At 44.0% G+C, this 17444-nt stretch overlaps 1 protein-coding gene and 1 long non-coding RNA gene across 2 annotated transcripts; both read left to right on the forward strand.

Moving 5' to 3' along the window:
- The first annotated feature begins 810 nt into the window (after positions 1–810).
- Positions 811–11426, forward strand: LOC141173113 (uncharacterized). The gene is made up of 3 exons (XR_012252584.1): positions 811–885; positions 10662–10879; positions 11307–11426. It is a non-coding gene; the product is annotated as an uncharacterized lncRNA (long non-coding RNA).
- Positions 11427–11543: 117 nt separating this feature from the next.
- On the forward strand, positions 11544–17163 carry LOC141171716 (uncharacterized). The gene is made up of 5 exons (XM_073655367.1): positions 11544–11765; positions 11848–11971; positions 12055–12152; positions 12351–12441; positions 14735–17163. The coding sequence occupies exons 1-5, from the start codon at positions 11544–11546 to the stop codon at positions 16090–16092; spliced, it is 1893 nt and encodes a 630-aa protein (XP_073511468.1). The 3' UTR covers positions 16093–17163.
- Positions 17164–17444: the final 281 nt, after the last annotated feature.

The raw sequence follows: 17444 nt of genomic DNA on the forward strand, positions 1-17444 counted from the left end.
TACGCCTCGTACACGCGCGGCTCCGCTTCGTACGCCTCGTACACGCGCGGCTCAGCTCCGTACGCCTCGTACACGCGCGGCTCCGCTCCTTACGCCTCGTACACGTGCTGCTCCGCTCCTTACGCCTCGTACACGCGCGGCTCCGCTCCTTACGCCTCGTACACGCGCGGCTCCGCTCCGTACGCCTCGTACACGCGCGGCTCCGCTCCGTACGCCTCGTACACGCGCGGCTCCGCTCCGTACGCCTCGTACACGCGCGGCTCCGCTCCGTACGCCTCGTACACGCGCGGCTCCGCTCCGTACGCCTCGTACACGCGCGGCTCCGCTCCGTACGCCTCGTACACGCGCGGCTCTGCTCCGTACACCTCGTACACGCGCGGCTCTGCTCCGTACACCTCGTACACGCGCGGCTCTGCTCCGTACACCTCGTACACGCGCGGCTCTGCTCCGTACACCTCGTACACGCGCGGCTCTGCTCCGTACACCTCGTACACGCGCGGCTCCGCTCCGTACACCTCGTACACGCGCGGCTCCGCTCCGTACACCTCGTACACGCGCGGCTCCGCTCCGTACACCTCATACACGCGCGGCTCCGCTCCGTACACCTCATACACGCGCGGCTCCGCTCCGTACACCTCGTACACGCGCGGCTCTGCTCCGTACACCTCGTACACACGCGGCTCTGCTACATCCACACTGTAAACCCCTCCTGACCCCACACATAAACTTCAGCTCATCCAGCACCATGACAACCAGCACAGCAGAGTCCTGCATCCACTGAGGCCCCTGATCATGTGACCCCTGACTCCTCCCCTCCTGTGACCTCATCACAGCTCCTGTGTGCACACAACAGCCATATATGTGGTGGCGGCTCTGCAGGTGGAGGTATGTGGAGACCCCATTACTGGGCGCAGGGGGCATTAACCCCTTCTGCACAGAGGCTGTTTTGGGGTCTTGTGTTGCCCCTTTATAAGGGTATGTGCACACGATGCAGAAATGAAGCAGAAAATTTCTGCATCTCCCTGGCAGAAAAAACACATGCAGATTGTGCATGCGTTTTTCCTGCGGATTACATGCGGATTCACATGCGTTTCCGCATGTGGATTGACAAGCGCTTTCCAGGCGATTTTAGCATCACTTGGAAAGTGCTTGACAACTAGGTCACACTAAGTAAATCCATGCAAACAGCATGGATTTATATAGTGTGACCCGAGAGAGTGTATATACTTACCTCTGATGGCCCTCGGTGTCCCGCTCACTCCGTTCTCCCGGCTGCCGGCAACTTTGAATTGAAAGACCTACTGACGTCAGCGTCACGTGACCCGTCACATGACTCTGACGTCAGCGCAGGTCCTACAACTCACTGCAAAGTGCCGGGAACCAAGAAGGAGCGCTGCGCGGGCCGACAGAAGGTAAATATACATTTATTTTTTATTTTATTCTTTTTTTACAGATTTTTTAATGGTACCTGGGTGTGGATGAGACTCTCCTCTCCTCTACACTCGGGTACCATCCGCACATTAGAACGCGCCAATAACGCAAGTACAGATGCAGTCTTGCGGAATTGGCGCGTTCTAATGCAAGTCAATGGCGGCGTTTACGCAAAATTAATTGACATGCTGCCGATTTTTGAGCGCAGCGTTTACGCTGCGGAAAAATCCGCATCATGGGCACAGCACATGCGGATTTCTATTGGGGAACATTGCTGCCCTTCTACCATGCGTTTTTAATGCGTTTCCGCAACTGCAAAAACGCCGCGGAAACGCATTAAATACGCATCGTGTGAACTCAGCCTAAGAATCATAAGGTTTCTGTTCTGTTTCCTGTAATAGATACATACGACCCAACTATGGAGACAGGAAGGGAGGAAATGTATTGTTCTCAGAGTACAGGACCCCCACAGTGTAATGCCCCCCATTATACCCCTTATACAGGATGTATGATGCCCCCCACAGTGTAATGCCCCCATTATGCCCCTTATGCAGGATGTATGATGCCCCCACACAGTGTAATGCCCCCATTATGCCCCCCACAGTGTAATGCCCCCATTATGCCCCTTATGCAGTATGTATGTTGCCCCCACACAGTGTAATGCCCCCATTATGTCCCTTATGCAGTATGTATGATGACCCCACACAGTGTAATGCCCCCATAGTACCGCCATCCCCTCCACACAGTACAATCAGAGGCATAACTAGGGTCTGATAGGACCTGTTGCGAGATTTCGACCACCCCCTATCCTGATATATACAGTGGGTACGGAAAGTATTCAGACCCCTGTAAATTTTTCTCTCTTTGTTTCATTGCAGCTATTTGGTAAATTCTAAAAAGTTATTCTCATTGAAGTACACTCTGCACCCCATCTTGACTGAAAAAAACAGAAATGTAGAAATGTTTGCAAATTTATTAAAAAGAAAAACTGAAATATCGCATGGTTATAAGTATTCAGACCCTTTGCTCAGACACTCATATTTGAGTCACAAGTCTATTTCCTTGTGATCCTCCTTGAGATGGTTCTACTCCTTCATTGGAGCCCAGCTGTGTTTAATTAAACTGATAGGACTTGATTTGGAAAGGCACACACCTGTCTATATAAAACCTCACAGCTCACAGTGCATGTCAGACCAAATGAGAATCATGAGCTCAAATGAACTGCCCAAGGAGCTCAGAGACAGAATTGTGGCAAGGCACAGATCTGGCCAAGGTTACAAAAGAATTTCTGCATTACTCAAGGTTCCGAAGAGTACAGTGGCCTCCATAATCCTTAAATGGAAGAGGTTTGGGACCACCAGAAGTCTTCCTAGACCTGGCCGTCCAGCCAAACTGAGCAGTTGTGGGAGAAGAGCCTTGGTTGAGGTAAGGAAGAACCCCAAGATCACTGTGGCTGAGCTCCAGGATGCAGTAGGGAGATGGGAGAAAGTTCCACAAAGTCAACTATCACTGCAGCCCTCCACCAGTCGGGACTCTATGGCAGAGTGGCCCGACAGAAGCCTCTCCTCAGTGCAAGACATATGAAAGCCCGCATAGAGTTTGCTCAAAAACACATGAAGGACTCCCAGACTATGAGAAATAAGATTCTTTGGTCTGATGAGATGAAGATAGCCTCAGAATTATCACCAATAAGTTCTATGTGCCCTCGATGCAGAAATGAAGCAGAAAATTTCCGCTTCATTTCTGCATGCCCTTGCCTGGAAAAACGTGTGCGGAATTCGACACGTGTTTTTTGCGCGTTTTTGACATGCGGAATTGCCTTGCGTTTTTTAATGCATTGAGAAGGAAATTTCGCATGTGTAAACGCACAAATAATGAACATGCTGTGGATTTTTCCGCACATCAAAAACGCTGCGGAAAAATCAGCAGCATGGGTATTGAAATTGCGGATTGTCATTGGGGACCATGGGGGACGGATTACCAAGTGTTTTACAAGCGTTTACGCTGCGCAAATTCCACAGCAAAAACGCTTGAAAAACGCATCATGGGCACGCAGCCTAAGCGGTATGAGTGGAGAAAACCAGGCACTGCTCATCACCTGCCCAATACAATCCCAACAGTGAAACATGGTGGTGGCAGCATCATGCTATGGGGGTGTTTTTCAGCTCCAGGGACAGGACGACTGGTTGCAATTGAAGGAAACATGAATGCGGCCAAGTACAGAGATATCCTGGATGAAAACCTCTTCCAGAGTGCTCTGGACCTCAGACTTGGCCGAAGGTTCACCTTCCAACAAGACAATGACCCTAAGCACACAGCTAAAATAACAAAGGAGTGGCTTCAGAACAACTCTGTGACCATTCTTGACTGGCCCAGCCAGAGCCCTGACCTAAACCCAATTGAGCATCTCTGGAGAGACCTGAAAATGGCTGTCCACCAATGCAAAAATTTCTACATTTCTGTTTTTTTTCAGTCAAGATGAGGTGCAGAGTGTACATTAATGAGAAAAAAATGAACTTTTTAGAATTTACCAAATGGCTGCAATGAAACAAAGAGTGAAAAATGTACTGTTATACCAATTAAATATGTGAATAGAGTTGTTATAGACCCAGTCTGCGTACAGGCAATCTGACCTCTCTATGTACCAGATTAGATGTATGTTATATATTATGTTTTGAAAAATAAAATAAAAATGATGTTGAAAAAAAAAAAAGAGTCAAAAATTTAAAGGGGTCTGAATACTTTCCGTACCCCCTGTATATGTATGTCCCTTATCCTGGGCCTCAACCTAGTATATGTCCCCCGTTCTGCCTCTGTTCTTTAGTGTATGAAAAAAAATAAACTATTACACTCACCAGGGGCGAATGTAGAAGTGATGGGGCCCCATAACCGAAGTATAAAACGCTCCCCATAATCCTCCATACAGTATAATGCACAGGCCATAGTAATCCATGTAGTATAATGCACAGCCCATAGTCCGTACATGTATAATGCACAGCCCATAGTCATCCATGTAGTATAATGCACAGCCCACAGTCCATACATGTAGTGTAATGCACAGCCCACAGTCATACATGTAGTATAATGCACAGCCCACAGTCCATACATGTAGTATAATGCACAGCCCACAGTTCGTACATGTAGTAGTGCACAGCCCATAGGCCACACATGTAGTATAATGCACAGCCCATAGTCCACACATGTAGTGTAATGCACAGCCCACAGTCCATACATGTAGTATAATGCACAGCCCACAGTTCGTACATGTAGTATAGTGCACAGCTCATAGTCATCCATGTAGTATAATGCACAGCCCATAGGCCACACATGTAGTATAATGCACAGCCCATAGTCCACACATGTAGTGTAATGCACAGCCCATAGTCATCCATGTAGTGTAATGCACAGCCCATAGTCATCCATGTAGTGTAATGCACAGCCCACAGTCCATACATGTAGTATAATGCACAGCCCACAGTTCGTACATGTAGTATAATGCACAGCCCACAGTTCGTACATGTAGTATAATGCACAGCCCATAGTCCGTACATGTAGTATAATGCACAGCCCATAGTCCGTACATGTAGTATAATGCACAGCCCATAGTCCACACATGTAGTGTAATGCACAGCCCATAGTCCGTACATGTAGTATAATGCACAGCCCATAGTCCGTACATGTAGTATAATGCACAGCCCATAGTCCGTACATGTAGTATAATGCACAGCCCATAGTCATCCATGTAGTGTAATGCACAGCCCATAGTCCGTACATGTAGTATAATGCACAGCCCATAGTCCGTACATGTAGTATAATGCACAGTCCATAGTCATACATGTAGTATAATGCACAGCCCATAGTCATCCATGTAGTGTAATGCACAGCCCATAGTCATCCATGTAGTATAATGCACAGCCCATACTCATACATGTAGTATAATGCACAGCCCATAGTCCATACATGTAGTATAATGCACAGCCCATAGTCCACACATGTAGTGTAATGCACAGCCCATACTCATACTTGTAGTGTAATGCACAGCCCATACTCATACATGTAGTATAATGCACAGCCCATACTCATACATGTAGTATAATGCACAGCCGATAGTCATACATGTAGTATAATGCACAGCCCATACTCATACATGTAGTATAATGCACAGCCCATACTCATACATGTAGTATAATGCACAGCCCATACTCATACATGTAGTATAATGCACAGCCCATACTCATCCATGTAGTATAATGCACAGCCGATAGTCATACATGTAGTATAATGCACAGCCGATAGTCATACATGTAGTGTAATGCACAGCCCATACTCCACACATGTACTGTAATGCACAGCCCATACTCCACACATGTAGTGTAATGCACAGCCCATACTCATACATGTAGTATAATGCACAGCCGATAGTCATACATGTAGTATAATGCACAGCCCATACTCTTACATGTAGTATAATGCACAGCCGATAGTCATACATGTAGTATAATGCACAGCCGATAGTCATACATGTAGTATAATGCACAGCCCATACTCGTACATGTAGTATAATGCACAGCCCATAGTCCACACATGTAGTATAATGCACAGCCCATAGTCTATACATGTAGTATAATGCACAGCCCATAGTCCACACATGTAGTATAATGCACAGCCCATAGTCTACACATGTAGTGTAATGCACAGCCCATAGTCCATACATGTAGTATAATGCACAGCCCATAGTCCATACATGTAGTATAATGCACAGCCCATAGTCCATACATGTAGTATAATGCACAGCCCATAGTCCATACATGTAGTATAATGCACAGCCCATACTCTTACATGTAGTATAATGCACAGCCCATACTCTTACATGTAGTATAATGCACAGCCCATAGTCATACATGTAGTATAATGCACAGCCCATAGTCCATACATGTAGTATAATGCACAGCCCACAGTCATACATGTAGTATAATGCACAGCCCATATTCATACATGTAGTATAATGCACAGCCCACACTCTTACATGTAGTATAATGCACAGCCCATAGTCCATACATGTAGTATAATGCACAGCCCACAGTCATACATGTAGTATAATGCACAGCCCACAGTCATACATGTAGTATAATGCACAGCCCACACTCTTACATGTAGTATAATGCAGAGCCGATAGTCATACATGTAGTATAATGCACAGCCGATAGTCCATACATGTAGTATAATGCACAGCCCTTAGTCCATCCATGTAGTATAATGCACAGCCCACAGTCCGTACATGTAGTATAATGCACAGCCCATAGTCATACATGTAGTATAATGCACAGCCCACACTCATACATGTAGTATAATGCACAGCCCATAGTCCATACATGTAGTATAATGCACAGCCCATAGTCATCCATGTAGTATAATGCACAGCCCATACTCTTACATGTAGTATAATGCAGAGCCGATAGTCATACATGTAGTATAATGCACAGCCCATAGTCCATACATGTAGTATAATGCACAGCCCATAGTCATACATGTAGTATAATGCACAGCCCACACTCATACATGTAGTATAATGCACAGCCCACACTCATACATGTAGTATAATGCACAGCCTATAGTCATCCATGTAGTATAATGCACAGCCCATAGTCCATACATATAGTATAATGCACAGCCCACAGTCATACATGTAGTATAATGCACAGCCCACAGTCATACATGTAGTATAATGCACAGCCCACAGTCATACATGTAGTATAATGCACAGCCCATAGTCCACACATGTAGTGTAATGCACAGCCCATAGTCATCCATGTAGTATAATGCACAGCCCATAGTCCATACATGAAGTATAATGCACAGCCCACAGTCATCCATGTAGTATAATGCACAGCCCACACTCTTACATGTAGTATAATGCACAGCCCATAGTCCACACATGTAGTGTAATGCACAGCCCATAGTCATCCATGTAGTATAATGCACAGCCCACAGTCATACATGTAGTATAATGCACAGCCCACACTCTTACATGTAGTATAATGCACAGCCCATAGTCCACACATGTAGTGTAATGCACAGCCCATAGTCATCCATGTAGTATAATGCACAGCCCATAGTCCATACATGAAGTATAATGCACAGCCCACAGTCATCCATGTAGTATAATGCACAGCCCATACTCATACATGTAGTATAATGCACAGCCCATAGTCACACATGTAGTATAATGCACAGCCCACAGTCCGTACATGTAGTATAATGCACAGCCCACAGTCCGTACATGTAGTATAATGCACAGCCCATAGTCCATACATGTAGTATAATGCACAGCCCATACTCTTACATGTAGTATAATGCACAGCCCATACTCATACATGTAGTATAATGCACAGCCCATACTCTTACATGTAGTATAATGCACAGCCCATAGTCACACATGTAGTATAATGCACAGCCCACAGTCCGTACATGTAGTATAATGCACAGCCCATACTCATACATGTAGTATAATGCACAGCCCACAGTCCGTACATGTAGTATAATGCACAGCCCATACTCATACATGTAGTATAATGCACAGCCCACACTCATACATGTAGTATAATGCACAGCCTATAGTCATCCATGTAGTATAATGCACAGCCCATAGTCCATACATATAGTATAATGCACAGCCCACAGTCATACATGTAGTATAATGCACAGCCCACAGTCATACATGTAGTATAATGCACAGCCCACAGTCATACATGTAGTATAATGCACAGCCCATAGTCCACACATGTAGTGTAATGCACAGCCCATAGTCATCCATGTAGTATAATGCACAGCCCATAGTCCATACATGAAGTATAATGCACAGCCCACAGTCATCCATGTAGTATAATGCACAGCCCACACTCTTACATGTAGTATAATGCACAGCCCATAGTCCACACATGTAGTGTAATGCACAGCCCATAGTCATCCATGTAGTATAATGCACAGCCCATAGTCCATACATGAAGTATAATGCACAGCCCACAGTCATCCATGTAGTATAATGCACAGCCCATACTCATACATGTAGTATAATGCACAGCCCATAGTCACACATGTAGTATAATGCACAGCCCACAGTCCGTACATGTAGTATAATGCACAGCCCACAGTCCGTACATGTAGTATAATGCACAGCCCATAGTCCATACATGTAGTATAATGCACAGCCCATACTCTTACATGTAGTATAATGCACAGCCCATACTCATACATGTAGTATAATGCACAGCCCATACTCTTACATGTAGTATAATGCACAGCCCATAGTCACACATGTAGTATAATGCACAGCCCACAGTCCGTACATGTAGTATAATGCACAGCCCATACTCATACATGTAGTATAATGCACAGCCCACACTCTTACATGTAGTATTATGGCCAAGGGCACCGTGTAATCGCTGATTTAAAGAAAACAGAACATTATACTCGCCTTCTCTCTGCTCCCTCGCCGCTCGGTGTCTTTTTTCTGGAGCTGCCGCTGACTTCAGCTGGAAGTGACAGGAGAGCATGATGTTACTTCCATGCGCCCCCTAATGGCGTACATGCTGATGTCAGCTGCTGGCCTCTGATTGGTCAGCAGCGTGTATTGTGGCACTTCAGCTGAATGTCAGTCCGAGAACACACATCCAGCTGAAGTAGGGGTCGGTCGCAGGAGCCACTGCGGTCATTAAGCCTCTCAATATAATGCTCTCATAGTACCTCTATTTCCCCACACCGTATAATGTTCCCACAGTACCGCCATCCCCCCCACATACAGTATAATGTTCTCACAGTACCACCATCCCCCCCACATACAGTATAATGTTCTCACAGTACCACCATCCCCCCACATACAGTATAATGTTCTCACAGTACCACCATCTTCCCACATACCGTATAATGTTCTCACAGTACCACCATCTCCCCACATACAGTATAATGTTCTCACAGTACCGCCATCCCCCCACATACAGTATAATGTTCTCACAGTACCGCCATCTCCCCACATACAGTATAATGTTCTCACAGTACCGCCATCTCCCCACATACAGTATAATGTTCTCACAGTACCACCATCTTCCCACATACCGTATAATGTTCTCACAGTACCACCATCTCCCCACATACAGTATAATGTTCTCACAGTACCACCATCCCCCCATATACAGTATAATGTTCCCACAGTACCGCCATCTTCCCACATACAGTATAATGTTCCCACAGTACCACCATCTTCCCACATACAGTATAATGTTCCCACAGTACCACCATCTTCCCACATACAGTATAATGTTCTCACAGTACCACCATCCCCCCATATACAGTATTATGTTCCCACAGTTCCGCCATCTTCCCACATACAGTATAATGTTCTCACAGTACCTCCATCTTCCCACATACAGTATAATGTTCCCACAGTACCACCATCTTCCCACATACAGTATTATGTTCCCACAGTTCCGCCATCTTCCCACATACAGTATAATGTTCTCACAGTACCTCCATCTTCCCACATACAGTATAATGTTCTCACAGTACCTCCATCTTCCCACATACAGTATAATGTTGTCACAGTACCGCCATCCCCCCACATACAGTATAATGTTCTCACAGTACCGCCATCCCCCCCACATACAGTATAATGTTCTCACAGTACCGCCATCCCCCCCACATACAGTATAATGTTCTCACAGTACCGCCATCCCCCACATACAGTATAATGTTCTCACAGTACTGCCATCCCCCCACATACAGTATAATGTTCTCACAGTACCGCCATCTCCCCACATACAGTATAATGTTCTCACAGTTCCGCAATCTTCCCACATACAGTATAATGTTCCCACATTACCACCATCCCCCCCACATACAGTATAATGTTCCCACAGTACCGCCATCCCCCCACATACAGTATAATGTTCCCACATTACCACCATCCCCCCCATATACAGTATAATGTTCCCACATTACCACCATCCCCCCCACATACAGTATAATGTTCCCACATTACCACCATCCCCCCACATACAGTATAATGTTCTCACAGTCCCGCCATCCCCCCACATGCAGTATAATATTCCCACATTACAACCATCCCCCCCCCCACATACAGTATAATGTTCCCACAGTGCCACCATCCCCAATTATATTTTATGTTTTAACACTTGCTTTTCTTTTTTTGGTGTTTTTCATGTAATATATGGAAGCCTACAGGAAAATGCTAAAAGAAACATAATATCCAGGAAAAAAACCACTGTACATGGAGACATTAGCATCAAATAACTGTCTTGTTCTTACACACACGCTCTTATAAATGAGATCTAACGTGATAAAAGATTACAACCTGGGGAAGACGGGAAACATTCATACAGACGGTCGCTGATGATGGAGTCAGTGAAGATGAAGATGTCGTCCTCATCATGAGGTTGTTATTTCTCATGCCATGTGTAATGTATATGACGAGAATTAGCGTTATGGAAGATGAGTCTATAAGAAACGTATTCAGCTGCCGACTCCGAGGAAGAAACTGCTTGTTGTCTGTGGCCTAAAATCTATAGGTTTTATTAGTACGTCAGGGACAAAAGCAGAATGTTGTAAAATAATAAAAATACCATTGCTGCTTGGGATTCTGGGTGATTCTTACTGAAGCAGTGGCCAACTTAGCCAGTGATTGGAAGTATGGAGGAGATGTCTAAGTCAGCAATTCAACTTATGTTCCAGTCCATAAAAACTAGAGAACACAACATCTACACATTCTATCTCCTGATATATTTCCCTTATTGTCTTCATTAATTGTATTATTACACAGAATTCTTTATGATGTTACATCGGCTCATCTTCTTCTCATTCAGGTCTCTACAATATCAGATCCTCTCAGTGAAGATCTTCTATATAAGAGAATTTTTCTGAATCACCTATCAAGGATGGACATGGACAGAGACAAGATGGCGGAGAGGATATTACACCTCACCCTAGAGATCCTCTTCCGGCTTACTGGAGAGGTGAGAGATTCTGATGACGTCACATTACATCATTCTTATCTATGGGAATAACAGATGGACAGAACTGGAGAGGTGAGGACTCTGGAAATGTCTGGAGTGAGATTTATTAATGTGTCTCTCCATAACCAGGATTACACAGTAGTGAAGAAGACCTCTAGTGAGCGCTGTCAGGACCCTGTGTCTGAGGGATGGGGAAGACCCCTGAGCCCAATCACAGGGCCTCCATCTCACCCCTTCATACATGAGGACATCAATGACCAGAAGATCCTAGAACTCGCCTACAAGATGATTGAGCTGATGACTGGAGAGGTGACACTGCTGGGAATGCTGGGACATTATACAGTAACGCTATGGAGGGATCGGGGGATGACGGTATCATTGTATGTGTCAGGTTCCTATAAGGTGTCAGGATGCCGCCGTCTATTTCTCCATGGAGGAGTGGGAGTATTTAGAAGGACACAAAGATCTGTACAAGGACGTCATGGTGGAGGTTCCCCAGCCCCTCACATCACCAGGTAATAGACAGGACTAAATACACACGGCCTATAATTATCTGTATGTAAAGAATGAATTCAGTCCCTGTATGTGTTTCCTCCAGATCTATCCAGTAAGAGGACAACACCAGAGAGATGTCCCCGTCCTCTTCTTCCACAGGACTGTAAACAAGAAGATCCCAATGTTCCTCAGGATCATCAGGTAGATGGAGAGAAGGTGTCATGAGATCTCCCCTATGATGTGTAGACATCTGTGAAGGTCTTGTGCTCAGTCTTGTTTTATCCACCAGTATTACATGTTTTATACTTGTGTAATGAGAACGGTGGAGATGGCAGGATTATAGCTGATCATAGATGGGACTTCTCCATCTGTCTGTGACTTTTACAATATTTGTTTCAGGGTGAAGATCTGGCCCATATTAATACTACAGAGACATATGTGAGGGGTGATGAGCGGTGTAAGGAGGAGATTCCTACAGATAACTGCCCAGGTGAGTAGTAACCACTAAATGCAGAGAAGTCACAGATTCTTCTCAGTCACCGGCTGCGGCTGCTTTATCGGTGGTGTAGTCCGGCCGTATCACAATCGTGTGATCACCATTTTCCCTCTAGACCACAACATTCTCCTCCATCCAAAAATGTTCACATAACTTTGTGTAATTGTAAAAGACCTTTTCTGTAGAACCTATAACCTGGAGGATCCACCTACCCCCTGGGATTAGTAGACGCTGACTGTTACCTGCCCCGATCTGTAAACTACAAAGCCAAATGACAGCGTACGTAGAAAGTGCTGACAAGTGAGAAAATCACTTGAAGAAAAATATTCTGATGGGCCTGTAAGAGAAAGCGGAGGGTAATGATGCTGTTGGCTTCCTAGATCCCTGATATCTCATTGGATGAATCTACCTTCTCTCCCTTCTGTGCGGCTGAATGTTCTCATATGGTCCCTACAAGACCAGGTCCAGTCTTTCTGGCCAAACTTCACTTTTATGATCGAAAATATTAAATGTGCAGTGAGGGCCAAGTGTGAATTTCTGTACAATAACAACGGAGTTTCCCTTTATCCCGACTTTTCAAACTATCTTCAAACAGGATCTTGATAAACTACATAAATAAAACATTACACCTGTGCCATGATATGTCTCTAAGCTGTGCGTGGCTGATGGCTGTAATATACATCTATTCACGCCTGCAGGAGATGTGGTGGCATGGCTCGAGCCCTGGTTTCATGGATTCACTCCACGTCATAAATTCCATTATGTTTTCAATCCTAAAGAATTCAGATTCCTGCACAATCTCTCCTGAAATGGGGGCACTAATACTTTCTCTACTCTTCTGGTCAGGACTCCTCATACCTCCAATGGTCCACCATAAACGAGTGCGACTCCGGTTTAGTGTTGGAGCTCTCCCTTATATATACGTTCCTGTTGGGAATGTAACATATCTTTTATTCTGTCTTTTTTACAGGTTCATTCTCTATGATAGTTTGATTATGGTGGGATCGGCCTGACTCACTTATGTGTCTCTGTAACTCCATGGTGGTCTTTAAAAGAAGGTCTCCATTACCTCTTCCCAATGCCGAGGTCTAAATTTAAGACCCCTCATCTCTGCACTATTATAAAAAGTTCTACTTCAATATCTAATATTTCTTCTTGAATTTATCTGACATAAAATATTGTCCCTTACGATAGTTTAGATGATGAAGAGCCACCGAGCCCCAGACTCTAATTACCCCAGAGAGGTTTCTCCACTAGTTACTCACTATTTACTGAGAAGACTGTTCAGTTTGGTCATTTCAGTAGATGTGTTGTTGTCTATACTCACAGTTTTTGACTTCAGTAATCCTCTGATTTAACCCCTTCCCGCAGACAGTTTTTTGTTCCTAATCAGGTTCCATTTTTCAAATCTGACGTGTGTCACTTTATATGGTGATAACTTTTGGAATTCTTCTCAAAGGATAATAGGAAACAAATGGACCTTAAAAATTATTTCCAACTACTCTTGAATGTGACAATCCCCTATATATGGTTGTACACTACTGTCTGGGCACATGGCAGGGTAAGAAGGGAAGGAGCGCCATTTAGCCTTTTGAATGCAGATCTTGCCGATCCCAGAGGAGATGAGACACAACATTTGCAGAAACCTTTATATGACAAAATGGCAGAAAACCAGTGCAGTAGAAATCACCATAAAGTGACTCCATTTTGGAAATTTTAACCCTCAGTGAATTAATCTATAGGAGTAGTGACTATTTTGACTCCACAGCCACTTTCTGGACATTAGCTCGCAGTCGATGTTGGAGAGTAAAAATTACACATTGGCCATTTTATTACCCAACACATAGTGCCCAGATTGTGCTCTAGGAGACGCACACCGTAAATGAAGAGGGTTCTTCTCACTATAGTAATGCCAAATACATGGATGATAAATGTGGTTTGGACGCACTGCAAGGCTCAGAAGAGAGGGGGAGATCTGACTGTGGGAGAGCGGATATTGCTGGATTGGTTTATGGATGAGTAGAAGTTTTTATTGGTATCATTTTCATCTACATAACATTGTTTGGTGGCTTCTTATTCCATATTTTGGAGGCAGAATGCACAAACAGTTGAACACTATGCTCCATTGGTTCATCCTATGAAGTTTTCTATTAGACTGTGAATTGTCATTCACTGTCATTCTGTCAATAAGTTGTCATTTCTACAGACATTTTAAGTAGAAATGTTCAAAAATATAAATTTCAAGGATGTTTTATTCAAAATTAATAATTGTTTTTTTTCTTGGCAGATGACTGTACCAGGAGATCAGAGGGACAGGAGATTTTTATATCAGATGAGCTTGAGATCCCACAGGATACAATTGAAGTGAATGCCATTACTCCAGATATCCCATCATCCCTTCACAGCAAAGATCTGTCATCTGATCCTATGATACAGGTCCTGTCTTCTGATTCATTACCGACTACTAAGGAAAGTCAAAATAAAAAAAAAAGAATTGAAAAACGAACTGCTCCTAAATCAAAGAAGTCATTTTCACTTTCAGAAAATGTAAATAGTTTTACCCTCGAAAAGTCTATAAGTCAAAAAATACACACAGTGGACAATAGATTTTCTTGTTCCAAATGTGGGAGATGTTTTAATTGTAAATCAGCTTTGGTTATTCACCAGAGAACTCACACAGGGGAGAAGCCTTTTTCATGTTCAGAATGTGGGAAATGTTTTAACCGGAAATTCGATCTTGTTAGACATCAGATAATTCACACAGGGGAGAAGCCTTTTTCTTGTCCAGAATGTGGGAAATGTTTTTACCAGAAATCAGCTTTGGTTATTCACCAGAGATCTCACACAGGGGAGAAGAAGCCTTTTTCATGTTCAGAATGTGGGAAATGTTTTTACCATAAGTCAGCTTTGGTTAAGCACCACAGAACTCACACAGGGGAGAAGCCATTTTCCTGTTCTGAATGTGGGAAATGTTTTTACCATAAATCAGCTTTGGTTAAGCACCAGAGAACTCACACAGGGGAGAAGCCTTTTTCATGCTCAGAATGTGGGAAATGTTTTTACCATAAATCAGCTTTGGTTAAGCACCAGAAAACTCACACAGGGGAGAAGCCTTTTTCATGTTCAGAATGTGGGAAATGTTTTTACCATAAATTAGCTTTGGTTAAGCACCAGAGAACCCACACAGGGGAGAAGCCTTTCTCATGTTCAGAATGTGGGAAATGTTTTTACCAGAAATCAGCTTTGGTTAAGCACCAGAGAACTCACACAGGGGAGAAGCCTTTTTCATGTTCAGAATGTGGGAAATGTTTTTACCATAAATCAGCTTTGGGTAAGCACCAGAGAACTCACACAGGGGAAAGGCCTTTTTCATGTTCAGAATGTGGGAAATGTTTTTACCATAAATCAGCTTTGGTTAAGCACCAGATAATTCACACAGGGGAGAAGCCATTTTCCTGTTCTGAATGTGAGAAATGTTTTAACCAGAAATCAGATCTTGTTAGACACCAGAGAATTCACACAGGGGAGAAGCCTTTTTCCTGTTCTGAATGTGGGAAATGTTTTAACAATAAATCAGCTTTGGTTACGCACTGGAGAATTCACACAGGGGAGAAGCCTTTTTCCTGTTCTGAATGTGGGAAATGATTTAACCTTAAATCAGCTTTGGTTACGCACTGGAGAACCCACAGAGGGTAGAAGCCTTTTTCCTATTCTTTTTTTTTTTAATCCAGTAAATTTTAGATTTTTTTTTCATTAGTTTTTTTTTACAAAACAAGAAACCAGTACATATGTCAGGAATATTAGAAAATATTAATATCCGGAAAATGTCCTTCCATCTGCGTGACACACATGTTCACCCCCTCCCTCACCCACTCCTTCTTCCAGCACAAAGCCCCAATTAACGCACCACTGATAAATAGTTATTCACACACGGCCAGGGAAGAAGTGTTAAAACTTCGTTAGGGAACCAAGCCTCTTGTCTTTGAGAGAGCAGGGGGTAATTACAACCGCAGGCTTGCACTCATTTACGTGTACTTGTGAAGACTAGTTCCCGAGCCTTAAAGGAAAGTTTGTAGACGAACTGACTCCGATATTAGTTATGAAATAATATGAGTTCTATAGGTCTGACAGTAACGGGACCCATATGTGTAGTGACCAAATCAGCCCCGGATTATGTAGGTCGCTTTCTAGGGCCGTAACCAACATTGGGGGGCCGTAGTGCAAGAACCCCGGAATAGCTGACTGAAGCGATGTGATGCGTGATGTCAAAATAAAGATAAAATCATGAGGGAAAATATGGCGTAGTTTGCGAGCTTCTGCGATTAACGGGCGATGAGTTATCGCCAAAGTCAGCATTTCTAATAAAAATCTACAGGCTGAAGACCGGCCCACATGATGTCACCGCAAGGGGCGTGTGGCCAGGTCTCTCCTTAGTTATAAAGTAATCTAGGGGGAAGACAGAAGCACTCATTGCTGGGGGGTATAAGAATTCTATGCAACGGGTCCTGTTCAATAACAGCATAATTTGGAGAGCCCCTCCTCCACCTATATCGAGTCGTCTCCGCGATCGTATAGTGTAAGTAATTTATCTTCTCTTTCCTCCTGTTTATTTTATGTAACTGTTTATGTATTTTAATGTCCCCTTTGTAACATCCTTGTATATATTTTTCCTAAACACTGCCTCCCTTTTTGGATTAAATATAAAATTTAATAGTTCTCTTTCTTTTGTTCTGTAATCGTTCTCCTCCCCGAAGCCATAAACGCCACCGGGTTGGTTCCTGACCCGATATCAGTCTTTTAACGGACTTGTATCAAACGAGGACTGGTGGCAGCATACCATCTGGGGGATTTGAGGAAGGTTGGCAGTGATGGTTGGAGGTGTGGATATATATTACTGGCGCGGCCAGGGAAATATATATATACCGCCCTCACTGCAGAGGGCCTCAAATACCTAGTGGGCTACAGGACGGCCTCTCCGGCGACCACTCGCTCTAGGT

This window comes from Phyllobates terribilis, unplaced genomic scaffold, assembly GCF_046119375.1.
Source record: "Phyllobates terribilis strain yellow unplaced genomic scaffold, ASM4611937v1 Scaffold_12__6_contigs__length_324123572, whole genome shotgun sequence".
In the NCBI taxonomy this organism is placed as follows: Eukaryota; Metazoa; Chordata; class Amphibia; order Anura; family Dendrobatidae; genus Phyllobates; species Phyllobates terribilis.

Excerpts from the sequence above, each read along its gene's own strand:
- LOC141171716 (XM_073655367.1), top strand. The coding sequence starts at position 11,544 with ATGTCTGGAGTGAGATTTATTAATGTGTCTCTCCATAACCAGGATTAC. Across the intron at positions 11,766-11,847 it reads TTGAGCTGATGACTGGAGAG|GTTCCTATAAGGTGTCAGGA; the intron begins GTGACACTGCTG and ends TGTATGTGTCAG. Across the intron at positions 12,153-12,350 it reads ATGTTCCTCAGGATCATCAG|GGTGAAGATCTGGCCCATAT; the intron begins GTAGATGGAGAG and ends TATTTGTTTCAG.